Raw genomic sequence first — 13014 nt, 5'->3', positions numbered from 1 at the left:
TGACACAGAGAACCGTGAGCGTGTGCTGCCATCTGATGGTTAGTTCTGGAACGACAGCAGCAGTTTTTGACACACACACACACACACACACACACAGAGGAGGCAGATTAAGCTTTTAAGCCTGCAGATGAGAGAGGAGAGGGAGCGATTATTCACTGTATACTGCTGGTTTCAGGCCCACCGCCCTCTCTCCATCTCTCTTTCTACATCTCTCTGTGCTTCTGCCTCTCCATCCTCTGCTTCTTTCCGTCCTCCTGTCAACCCCCTTTATTTATATCCCGCCATCTCCCCCCCCCCCCTTCTGCTCATCTTTGTTTTCCTCTCCATCTTCTCCTCCAACGCCCCAAAATTAAGATTCAAAGCCAGCTGTGTTTGGATGACAGGAAGGAAAACCGAATGTGTCCAAAGCAGTGGAGCATTTTAATGTGTGTGCATCTCAGACAGTTAGCATCATCAGATGTATGTAAAGTTAAACAGAAAGGCTGCACAATCCTGCATTATGTGGGAAATAATGAGCTCTTGGTATTTAGGGAGATGCGTATCAGTAAAGCAGCGGCGTGCTGTTTGTTTCCTATAGTGGATCTGCTGAGTCAAGACTGTTTATACAGCCTCTCCTGCTTTGTTAGCACTTTTCTCCTGCGCTGTCTCGACTCTATACTAACTCTGGTCATTAGAGCTATGAATTGTTATCGTGTCCCTTTTTAATTATTTGATTTTGCACAGAAATTGTGGAACTGCTTTGCCTCTTGTGTTTAGTAACAAGTGTAGCTTGTCAGTGTGGATGTCAGCGCATATGGGTTCAGTTGTTGGAGGGTCCAAAAAATGTATTTGGTTCTGACGTTCAGTCTGTTGGGCAGAGGGCAAACGTGCTCATGTTTGTCCCTCTTTTGTTTACAGTTTAGAGTAATAAAGTGGAACTCTGGCTCAAGTTACACATTTTGGTATGCGAATGATTCATACTTTCCAAAGGTTTAGGAATCTGTCCAGTAGATCACCTCAGCCATGTTGCTGAGGCGGCTGCAGCTCAGGGGTAGAGCCAGCAGCTTGTTATCTTAAGGGCGCTGGTTGTATTCCCCTGGTCTGCATGTCAAAGTGTCCTTGGGCAAGATACTGAACCCCAAACTGCTCCTGATGTGCTGGTTGGCACCTTGCATGGCAGCCACCGCCATCAGTGTATGAATGTATGAATTACTGTAAGTTGTAACATTAGTATTTTGTTTCAATCAGAAGCATGAATGATGTTTTAAAAAATGGATGAAACAGTTGAAAAGGCAAAATTTATGTCCTGGAAGCTACTTGTTGACAGCTCATAAAAGCTCCAAATTTATGACACTTTTATACGAAACATTAAATGTGTATGAATGTGTGTTCATCCATCATAGAAATATGTTCACACTAATCAATATCTTCTCTCTCTACCTACAAATGAACAAATTAGCAACATGGTTACACATTTCACCTGGTTGAGCGGAGAGCAAAAAGATGTCTTTGACATCCGGATATCACCCAGGTTTCAGCTAGAAATAAACGTTGAAATCCTGGTTGATGCTCGCTGGAAAGGGAGCAGTCAATCTTCTCAATTACAGAGAGTGAGGATCCCGATGATTGTGCTGCAAAGCTTACTCGTTTAAAACCCTCCGTTTTCCCTGGCGGACTGTGGTCTATCATTGAGTTGTTTCGGGCAGTGAGGTGCAAAGTATACAGACAAAAGCTGATGGTCACAGAGCCAGTGTTTGTCTGCAGCAGCAGCTCTGCAGCCCTTTGTGCTCGATACTTTTTCATTTAAGTTAAAATGCGTTCCTTGTTTTCACACCCGTCTGTGTGCTGGAGTGCGCTGACACACCAAGTGGTCTGCATGCGCTGCGGCTGACGACGCTTTCCATACTGCCACTGACAAATGCTGATCACATTTGTAATGTTTGCTGAAGTTTGGATGTCACTGAGTTATCAATGTCAGCTTTTAATCAGCATGTTTTGTAACACTTCTCTTGGAAGCAGTGAAATTAGTTTTCTCGTGTTTGATATTGAACTTTGTAGGAGGCGGGCGTCGTCCACCTTCTCCCTCTCTGGTGCTCTCTGTAATCCAGATTTAAATATAAAACCACAAGGCCTTTGTTTAGATACAACAATATCCGAACAGTGTGTATTCTGAGTTTCATATTATACTTCCATATTTACACCACAATGCTGTGCCATGGCAACTGTCCATCACTGCGTCGCAAAGACAGTGTTTGATGGAAGATGAATCTAAAAAAAAAAAAAACACAATGTCGCCTTATCCAGCAGCCCACATATAAAGGAAACAGATGGCTGAGGAGGAGACAGGATGATACGGATGCATCCACAAAAAAAAATGTAATTATGCTCAGGCATGCTCTGTATTGATCTATGAGGAAAAACACACAAATCACACATGGTATCACACAGAGTTGAGCTGCATGGACAGTATTGTGCAGCTCCTCCATAATCGAACATGGGAAAAGGGAAAAAAAAAAAACCATGAATCTGCTGCTTTATTGTTTGTTCTTGAGACCAGCACAGTCGGTGCATGTGCATTCAGCTCATAGAATCGCAGAGTTTGCCGCTTCGCAAGGCTACCTGCCGGTTTACAATGTGTATCGTGACCGGGTGGCATTCATCCTGTGAACACTTATTGTTGGAGTGATAATTACTCCCATCACTACTGAGCCTTGAGTGAACAAGAAGAAAAGAAAGAACACTCGAACACTCTTTATTTTGATGCGATGGCTGAACTACCTGTCCTCTTCATGCACAATAACTGGCGTGACACACTGTCATGTGGGGTGAAATGAACAGGCAGAAACTGTCTTTCTGTTTGGCAGGACATCACAAATCTAACAACACTGTCACTTTGTTTTTCTTAAACTGTGAACCCCTCCCCCCCAAAAAAATTAGTTCCATAAACTGAACTCTACCATTAATTTCTGTGACCGTAAACGCTGGTTTAAAGGAATAGTTCACTATTTTGATTCAAGTGAAAGGATTGAAATCACTCTCATTGCATCACGGTGCACTCCTATTATCCCAAATGTTTGCATCTATGCTCTGACCCAGAGATTTATTTCATTTTACTCGTGGCAACGGTGCATTTCAGTTGATTTGCTGTCTCTGTGACTTCTCTAAGTCAGGGGTGAGGAGGGAACTTGGCGAGCGAGACCAAACATAACGTGAATAGAGCTTTCATATACATTTCCTCATCCTTGAACATTTCTGCCTGAGTCATGGTGTCTCAAATTGGGGGCTGCATCCTTCGAAGGATGAGGTCTACGACTGCATGGCCTCCCTAGACATGAAGGCCGAACAGAGTGTTGTTAAATGAGAGGGTCTGGTGGTTGGGGAATTTTTTCCTTTACCCTTGTGTCACAAAGCACCACTCCTGTATTTGAAAGCAAATTCAAACCACCACCAGCGTGCAATGAATCTTTGGATGCGATGAGCCGCAAAGCATGCAACGGTTGGATCCTTCATGGCTAAGGAAAGGAAGGCCACATTGCATGCATTTAAAGAAGTCTTTAAATGGGACAGCTTGCTCTAAGTAAAAAAAAAATCTGCCATATTATCATTTCAAAAACTCCCAAATTGACATGTTGTATCTTGTTTTTGTTTTTTTTATTCATACACAGACAGAAATGTACAAAGGAAGTTACTTATCATAATCGTTTCTTGGCAAAGACACTCTGCAGGGTCTTGTTATCACATGCTGCTCAGAAGTACTAGGTGGATATATTAACTGTTGTCTGTCAAGACACAGACATGTCTTTATGCTAAGAAAAGCTAGTTGTCTCCTGGCTTCAGCTACATACTTGAGCTTCACACTCAAAAACAAAGCAAAGGGACTATGAGTGCATCACAAACATTTTTTTTTAAAACAGAGGGAGGTGTGTGGATAATTACAGAAATTGCAGGGGACATGTCCTTTTGTGTCCTTTCAACATAAATGTCACCGAAGCAGCAGCATATAAAAAGATAATGTCACTGTCCTCCGGTAGGCCGGGTGAGACTTTGTCCCCATGAATACTGAAAAGGAGAATGACTCACCTTGTTTACTCTCTGTCCACGGTGAAACAAATGTGCTTTTGTTACCTGTTTTATTCCACCTGTCATATGGAGTCAACGGGAAAATATTTTTGTATTTGTTTCATAAATGTGTTTTTTTGATGAATGGGTGGGCCGGGTATTTGTGTTCTGTGCTGGCAAATATTCTGTAGACGTATTGTTTACACAGACGCTTTCATTACCGACGTGTCACTTTTCAAGATAGGCCTTATGAAACATATATTCCTGTTAATCTCACCAGCATCTCTGTTTGTTTGTGGTCTTTTTCCTCTCTGGGTCTCCGTCTTCACCCCTTTCATCCTCTCCTTATCCCCTTCCCCTCGCTCTGTCCGTCCTCAGAAGGAGAGGAAAGCGGGAGGTTTATTAAAGCTGCTGTCGGGGGCGGCGGCCAAGAAAAAACCTCGCTCACCTCCCTCCTCCCCGCCCACCAACGACCCCTCGCTGGCCGGCCCCACCGATCTCGCCCACCACCCGCACCACCATCACCACCATGCCCGCTCAGGTTCCTGTCCGATGGCATCACAGGGGCGAGCCGGCTCCTGTCCGATCGAGAGCGATATGGGGGCCATAGGGCTGGAGCCTCTGCACAGGAAGTCTGGCTCCCTGGATACCAATTTCCCCAGGTCGCCCCCGGCAACACGTGCAGGCAGTGCTCTGATGGTCCTCCGGCCTGAACCTAAACCTCTGTCCAGAGAGAGGTGGGCACTCACACACAAATTCATTTAGATTGGACGTCCCCACAGCCTTGTGTGTGTTGTAACTCTGTGTGTGTGTGTGTGTGTGTGTGTGTGGCAGGTATCGTGTGGTGGTGCCCTACCCTCCCCAGAGCGAGGCAGAGATCGAGCTGAGGGAGGGGGACGTGGTGTTTGTCCATAAGAAGAGGGAGGACGGCTGGTACAAAGGCACCCTGCAGAGGACGGGACAGACCGGCCTGTTTCCCAGCAGCTTCGTCGAGAGTTTCTGAACTGGAAAAAGAGTGGACAAAAGAACGCACACTGTTCCTGTTTCTGAGTCACAAAGCACCCAAAACACACACACAGATACACACACACACACACACACACACACACACACACAGGGATGGACTGACATTGGTTTCCTAGAATTACATAAGATAAACAAAAAGAAACTTGCTTTAAGAAGCTGTTAAGCCTTATTAAAAGGGTTATACTGCACACTAGGGGAGATCTATTAACTGTTGACTACCTGCTTATGAGCATGCATATCAGATTATGAATTATATAGAGCCAATATGCTACTAATATACATGCTAAAAAACAACTAGTCAATGGTTGTTATGTGTACCCTATTAGAGTGCTACCCAAACTTTAAGGGTTAGCAGCTTAATGTGAGCTGATGTAAGTCTCTGGATTTAAAGGGTAGCTTGACCTATTTTACACATTAAATTGTGTTTACAAGTCTTAGGGTGCACTACTGGAATGTAGTATGAAGCCTTTTTTGTGGCCCCAGAGGAAGCTGCATGTAATGTGATGAGATGCCTACAGTGATGACACTCAGTGGCTGAATTGCCCTATGGGTAATGTAGGCGCCAGGTTTTGAAGAGGGAAGAGAATAGGTGGAATAACAGCATGATCAGGATTATAAGAGTACAATGCTTGACCAGTGGACGGCTTTTCGAAACCTTGCGCCTACATTACCCACAAGACAACGGAGCCAGTGAGTGACATCGCTGGAGGCAGTTTATCAAATAGAACATGAACACCAGAATTATAGATTTGAGAATAATCAAATTGAAAACTAAACCTCAATAATAGTTTGATAGCCATCTTTAAAAACCTGTATCAATTCAATCAGTTCACACAAACACACACACACACACACACACACACACACACACACACACACACACACACACACACACACACACACACACACACACACACACACACAGGAAAGCTAGCCTAAGCTTCAACCAGCCACAGAGGAAACAGGGCAGCTCGTCCCTCCCCGGGGACAGCGTTGAGGTCGGACGGGCTCCACCAGACTCCGTGATGTTGACTACTGAAACCACACAGACTGAGAGAGCACAGAAAGACAAACCCTGCCTCCCAGTTCTCCTCCTTGGCATCATCCACCAGCAAACACTAGCACAAAAAGCATTAGCTCTGCTTTCCACTGAGACCTCAGAACTTGAATTCGGGTGCTTTCTTTGTTTGAGAAGTGACGATTTACGGCCAGGTGATGGGGGGGAAGTGTGTGAGCGTACACTCCAGGATCATTGTAAGCACATCTCCGTGTCTAGTTTGTGACAACAAGCTCATATGTTTCTTATCAACAGGATATATGTTTAAAAAAAAACGATGCATGTAGCATTATTATTGTTTTTTTATATATGTTAAAATAGGTGTTTGTGTTGTCCCAAACTAGTCATGCTGTGATGATCTGTCACAGGAACTTTAATTTAAAAAACTGATGGTGCAAGGTATGAATTAGGTGATTTGTTTTTCTATTTATAAACCTTACATAAATTTATACACCCTTTTTTATTTAAATTTATCCTTTTAGATCTCCCACAGCTGGGTTGAACTGCATAAACTGGCTTGCTGAATGTAGTAAGAAAGAATTTATTTGTAATCTTCTGTGTGGGATCATAGAAACAAAGAACGCACTTGGTAATATTTGATACAACCTGCCAATATATCTGCATATACAGTATTTTAACACACTCAGTTATTATTTATTTGACAAAAGGGATTTCCGTTGCTACTCGTCACATCCTTCTTCAGTCACAAGCCTCTTTGGCTGGACAAGATACTAAGAAAATCATAATCCTTTTTTTCCTCAACTAACCAACCAAAAATGTATCACTAACATAGTTGGAAATCTCCTATTGGAAGTACAATACCGTCAGTTCCTCCTCCTCAGCCTTTTTCTTGAGAAACCCTTGAGAGTTTTTGTATGACTGCAGCAATATCGTGAAACCAAACGTGTGCAGATTCGTCGCTCAAGGAAGAATGTACGATCGAGGGGGAGAAAAATCCACAATCAGAAGGCAGGGACGCGTGTTTTTCATCACGCAACTGCCAACCTTTGACAACACCTTTTTGTCCTCTGATATTGTCGACCTTTAATCGAGTATTTTTGTACGGCTTCAGTGAGTGTACAGTCCGCTCTGTGAATCTCTACGTCCTGAGTGTGGATCCAGGCTTGTCTAGTTTACATCCAGCCACAACCATCTACCTTTGTTCTCTGTTTCTGGAGATAGAAGCACAGCGAAACTTAGAGCTTGAACTCTGTGTGTGTGTGTGTGTGTGTGTGTGTGTGTGTGTGTGTGTGCAAATGTGTGTACGTGTGAGAGGTCGGCAGGATTTTAAAGCAACATTATGCAGGCAGCCCCACAGTTTCTGAGCGCGACACCACAGTTGTAAATCCACTCCCAGATGCTAACTACAAACCATGTCCCACAGCATCATGACAGTATTAGTTCTTTAAGGCTTTAACATGCTACCGATTAAATCTTGAAATGTTGAAACGGGGTGACTTAGCTTGTGATCAAAAACTAGCAAGTTGTTTTCAAACGCAGCCAACATCGAGAGACGTATAACTTAGCAAGCTAGCTAATGTTACTTACTACCCCAGCAGCAACAAGTCCAGCTCGACGTTTCTTATGGAGCCTTTATTAAGCAAAAACTGTCACCAAAAATTTAAATCTGGTGTTCCAAGCAGTCAGCTAGCTACATGGCTAACTAAGCTAACTGAGTGGAAGGTACAGCTAGCAGCAGTTAGCTGTTAGCCGGAGGAAATTAGAGGGAAAAACATTTCTATCTGTGAGATATTATCCAGTGTCGTCTGTATACTGTTGTAGAAATAGTGCCGTTAAAGGGTTACACATCTCTGTAGATTGCACCTGACCTGCATCCCACCTCAGCTTCTGTTTGTGCCATTAGGTTTTTTTAAAAAAAATCATAGTTGGCCTACATAATGTTGCTTTAACACTGGTCATGTATGAGCGGAAGTTAAAGGGCATGAACAGTTTTCCTCACCTGCTTGTGTCGGAATGCAGCACAAACAAACTGGCCATGTGCACACGGGTGAAGCTGGCTCTTTGGCTGAGCACACAAATGTCTGACTGGGTCATAACAAGGCAATAGTCTGCCATTGGCTAAGCACACTCCAGCCTCCTTGGTATACTTCAAAAATGTCACATGGGTATAAACAACAAAAACGAAATTCTAGCCGGAGAACTGTTTTGTTTCTTTGCGCTGCTTCAGTGAAAAGCGGGAAAAGAGAGTCAACAAACGCTGCGGCGCCAGAACAGGTGGAAACTTCTGTCATTTCTCATTCCCATGTGATGTGACTGCAGAGGAAACAGTCGAGATGTGAGACTCTGCAACAGGCTCTCCGCAGACAGACGTGCAGAGAACAAGCACAAGTCAAACAATTCAGACTCAAAGACATGTTTCCTCTCACCCCAGTTATTCCTCTGTTAACGGTCATGTCAGCTTCTTACATGACAGATCTTTTCTTTTCATTTAGTGAAAATTGCAAAAAAAAAAAAAAAGGGTGTAGGCATCAAATTAAAGCAAATGTTTTCGGGTTGGCCTTAAACTTGAAGTAGATGTGAGCTGTCATTGAGGAGACGAAAGCACAAGAAACGTGTGCTCATTGTGAGGAAAAGAATCCTGTGAGAAAGAAAACTGAACACACACTCGTGACAGAGGGAAGCGTGTTCTGCGATCATGCTGGCAGTGCAGTCTGGGTAATCCCGTCCATCTGGGGTGACAGATGAAACCAAAAACACTAGATTAAGGGGTTTTTTTTTTCTGCCGGCAGGTCACAGCTGGAAGTCGCACACACACACATAAAAGACTATGGCTAGACTGACATATATCACTTTTCAGTCAGAATCCTGGATACGATGCTTATTACTATTTAATTTTTCAATTGACCAGTTCTGTCTAATTATTCAGTCCTGTTTCACACAACCAGACTGTGATATTTCTGCATCCTTTAATGAAGTGTTCTAGTTCAAAAAAGTAAGAAAAAAAAGTGCTAAAAAACTAAATGTCAAAGTTTGGCAGAAGATATTAGTGGAAGCTTCAGTCCAAAAAATATCTGCATTGGCCTTCAAAACCTGTCAGTCAAACCCTAGTGCCTACAAATGCCAACACACACACACACACACACACACACACACACACACACACACACACACACACACACACACAGAAAAACAAACATATTCTTATCAGGCAGAGCAGCCTGTCTTTAGTCTCTTTAGTTACTTTCTTATCAAAATGATGAGCCTGCTGGTTGTTGTTTCTCACGGCTCAATGACAAAGACCAGCAGATCCCACAAAAAAAAACGGTTTCCTTTTTCTGTTTGTGCACTCGCTGCACTAGAGGACTCTTCATTTCTACCAAGTCAGACTTAAGCACAAGTCCTCATTTGTGTCTTGTTTTTTTTTGTTTTTTTTGCTTTTTTATTGCATGAGGTTGATGCTGTGAGGAGGAGGAGGAGAGTTTACAACAGTCGAAACATCAGGAATGAAACCACTGCACGGTGGTCACTTTACATCAGATATCTTGAACAAATGTTTTCATGCTGTTCGTGTTTTTTTTTGTTTTTTTTCCTCGTGATGTAAGCTTTTCTTTTCGGCTCAACTTCCTGGTTGTAAATACCACTCGGGAGCTAATTTGACGGCTTGAATAACAAGAAGGAGCCATGAACAGCGGTGGTGATTCCCACTGGACGCGAACACAACGTGATACAAACTATTGCACATCCAGTAGTTTCACTGGGATATGAACATCAGTGTCCACTCCCTTTTTTTTGTTCTTCCAGGAAGCCTGAGCACTCACCCTGCCATCTTGAATTAGATGTCGGCCATATTTGTTCCTATGGATACTTGTTTGTTTGAGTGTGTGTGTCTGTGTGTGTGCGTGTGTGTGTGAGGGGAAGGGGGGGGGGCCTCTGTATGTAGCTCTTTACATTAAAAAAAGGACCTTTATGAAAAAGGTTGGTGTTGCGTGAACGCCTCATCGGGACTGAGTCTGGGTTGAAGCGAGCGAAGCAGAAAAAGAAAAAAAAATAAAGTATATATATAATTCTATATTGTGCAGAATATTTATAGGCCTTTTGTGCCATTGAAGTCATGCTCTGCACTGGCCGTGCCCAGCGCTCTCTACCATGTGATCATTATACATCGTCTTGTACTGATGACCCGTGGCTAATTTGATTGTTTTTTCATGTCAAGTGCATTTTTCGCAATAAATGCCTTTGTTTTAAAACAGATTTTTCAGTGTCATTTATCTTTGCATCTACACAACCGCCTGTTGCTGTTATGCCAGGTAACAACCTTTATACAAACTGATCACATTATGACAAGAAAATTAGCCATTTATAATGTGATACCTTTTATTGTTATGCCAAAAAACTTTTCTTGATCTAGATAGACACTGTTTATCATGTGATAACTCAGGTACAGTATATTTACAGTATATATGTTCCCTTCTTAGCATTAAGAAGAAAAAGATGTCATATTATGACAAGATACCTCATATAACATATTAAAATTTAAACATTTTGCATGTTAACGTGATGATATAACAATGAAGTATCTTTTTGTAATGTTGAACATTTTCTAACGATTAATGATCAGGTTAGAACATGAAAACATGAATTCAAGAAAATCATATTTTGTTGTAAGATGTTTGTTCCTATAATGAGTTAAGTTTGTTTTTCGTCAAAAATACCTCGTAATAACATGAAAATAATCTTGCTCATGTGAAACATTTTAAAACGCTAAACTGGCACATTATGAAGCGTTACATGTTAGCGTCACGTTAGTGCAAGAAAATATTACAATTTTATAATGAGTTTGTTACAATGTGTTATGCAGTGTTGTGAAATGGAACGTTTTACATTGTTGTAAGAACAAGAGGATGTTGTTATGACAAGTTTGTTGCTAAAACATGTTCCGTTCTTATTTCATCATAACAATAAAATGTCTCGTGTTAGTGAATATTTAACATGTTCCTTGTTATAATGTGTTAAATTTTTATTTTTTATTTCATCACACGATAATATAACATTAACCTTTCTTGTTGTAAGGTGAAAATATCTTGTAATGTTAAAGAATTTATAACAAATTCTCACATTATAACCTTTCTTGTGAGTGTAAGAAGAATTGTATATTGATATAACAAGTTTGGACGTGTGAAGTTTGAAAATATCTCATAATAACATAAATTACAACTTCTTCTTGTCACAACGACACGTTTCACTTTATGATGTGATACTGATCTATTTTCTTCCCGCCGTGGCAGCAGCGTGCTTCCGTACACCCGCCTGCAGCTTCATAATGGAGATAACTCAGAGCGTGATCAGAAACACTTGTGTACTCTGATGCTTAGCAAACACATTAGCCGTATAGCCCATTAGGGCCTCTCAGTTGCCCTTTGGAGGATTCGTTCTGAGAATCATATTATATCCTGCTCCAGTTCTAATTATCTGCACTCACAATGTGCTCATTACGAGCTTACGCAGCTTTATGAGCAACACTCCAGGTACAGTTGTCTGACAGAATATTACCGTCTTCATCACTACAGACATGCAAGTGAAGGAGGTTTGGAAATTAAGCTGACGCTGACATGCTGATGTCTTTCCATCATTCCCTCCATCTTCCCCTCATGTCCTCCCTCACCTCTTTCTCCTCTTTCTCCCCCTCCGTCTCTCTCGTGTTCTCGAAGCCAACACTGGCATGAACGAGGTGTGTAATTGGTAATTTCAGAGTGTCGCCGGCACTCCCCTTAAATGACAACCTCATCTCTCCGGCAGCCGGGCCTGTCTCCAATGATCACCTCCATTTGCATTTAGAGTGACTAGCAAAAGGTGACAAGGGTATGTGAGCGCCTGTGTGTGTGCGAGTGCAGGGGGTATGACAGCTACCTTGGACGTGAGTGCACACAGAAAAAAAAACAAAAAAAAAACTTGACACTGACACACAAACAGCTATATTTAAGCAGAGCTGGAGGCAAGAAGCAGATTTTGATTTTTCAGATTTCTGCAGTGCAGAGATAGTGTTCGGCTCTGGCAGGAAACACTGGGAGATATCACTTCCCGGCCAGCTAGAGGTGTAAGTCCACATAAACGGCCACACTTCTCCCACAGTTTGTCCTGGTGATATGTTTTTTGTTTTGTTTTTTTTCTCTCACAGGCGCCCTCTTCCCAGCGAGGTGCTGCAGGCCCCCGCGGGGAATCGATCAGCCTTCCTCTGCTTTACGCCAGATCTGTCTGTCTACCTGTCTGCATGCCAGCTCTAAGTCATATGAAGGGCAACAGAGCCGGAGGGTAAGACACTGCAGGGAACAAGGCCTCAACCAGGTGGTACATCTGTGCGTGTGTGTGTGTGTGCATTCAGATTTAGTCAAGTGATGTGTAGAGAAGACGTTAAGCTTCTTCTCTCTCCTAAATCTTCCTCTATAGCAAAAAGGACACTTGTGATCATCCTCTATCCTCTTAGCTGCTGATGAAAGGGAGAGAAATGTGAGCGCCTCTACAGTAGCATTTCTTTTATAATGAATCACAGCAGTGAGGAGGAGTTATGTCAGGAGTCTTTACAAATTACAGTGTTTTCTCCTTTGGTGCAATCGTTTAAAAGTGATAAATGGAACATAAAATTAACAAAAACATTTATGCAGTCTTGCTTGTCTTTGTGTTGCTTTTCACTCGGCGTACACCAGGACACATCGCACCTTACTGTAAAATCCCCAAGGTCAGATACTTGAAATGAAAAGGCTTCAGTTTAGCTTCAGTACAGGATGCTTCTGGTCATGAGTTCGATTGAGAAAGACCACAGATATTGTTGTTTTTTTTTAAACAGAACAAACCCTGAAATGAGGCACTGAACTCTAATGGAACCTCACATCGTCAAACATGAGGATTGTAAACAAACATGACAAAACTTGACAAAC

At 42.4% G+C, this 13014-nt stretch overlaps 1 protein-coding gene and 1 long non-coding RNA gene across 3 annotated transcripts in view; both read left to right on the top strand.

The window, feature by feature from the left end:
* The window catches only part of LOC119026232 (E3 ubiquitin-protein ligase SH3RF3-like), a 113724-nt gene extending 103391 nt beyond the window's left edge, over positions 1-10333 (top strand). The window contains exons 9-10 of one of the 2 annotated variants that reach the window (XM_037110428.1): positions 4420-4775; positions 4873-10333. In XM_037110428.1, the coding sequence (XP_036966323.1) occupies positions 4420-4775; positions 4873-5041 (525 nt within the window). In that variant the 3' untranslated portion in view covers positions 5042-10333. Of the gene's footprint in view, positions 1-4416; positions 4776-4872 lie in introns of both variants that reach the window. The other variant, XM_037110427.1, reaches the window with a different exon arrangement.
* Positions 10334-11429: 1096 nt separating this feature from the next.
* LOC119026152 lies at positions 11430-12734 on the top strand. The gene is made up of 2 exons (XR_005077056.1): positions 11430-11607; positions 12258-12734. It is a non-coding gene; the product is annotated as an uncharacterized LOC119026152 (long non-coding RNA).
* Positions 12735-13014: the final 280 nt, after the last annotated feature.

Source organism: Acanthopagrus latus, chromosome 9 (assembly GCF_904848185.1).
Source record: "Acanthopagrus latus isolate v.2019 chromosome 9, fAcaLat1.1, whole genome shotgun sequence".
Classification (NCBI taxonomy): domain Eukaryota; kingdom Metazoa; phylum Chordata; class Actinopteri; order Spariformes; family Sparidae; genus Acanthopagrus; species Acanthopagrus latus.
This window is presented reverse-complemented; position numbering and strand designations above follow the sequence as displayed.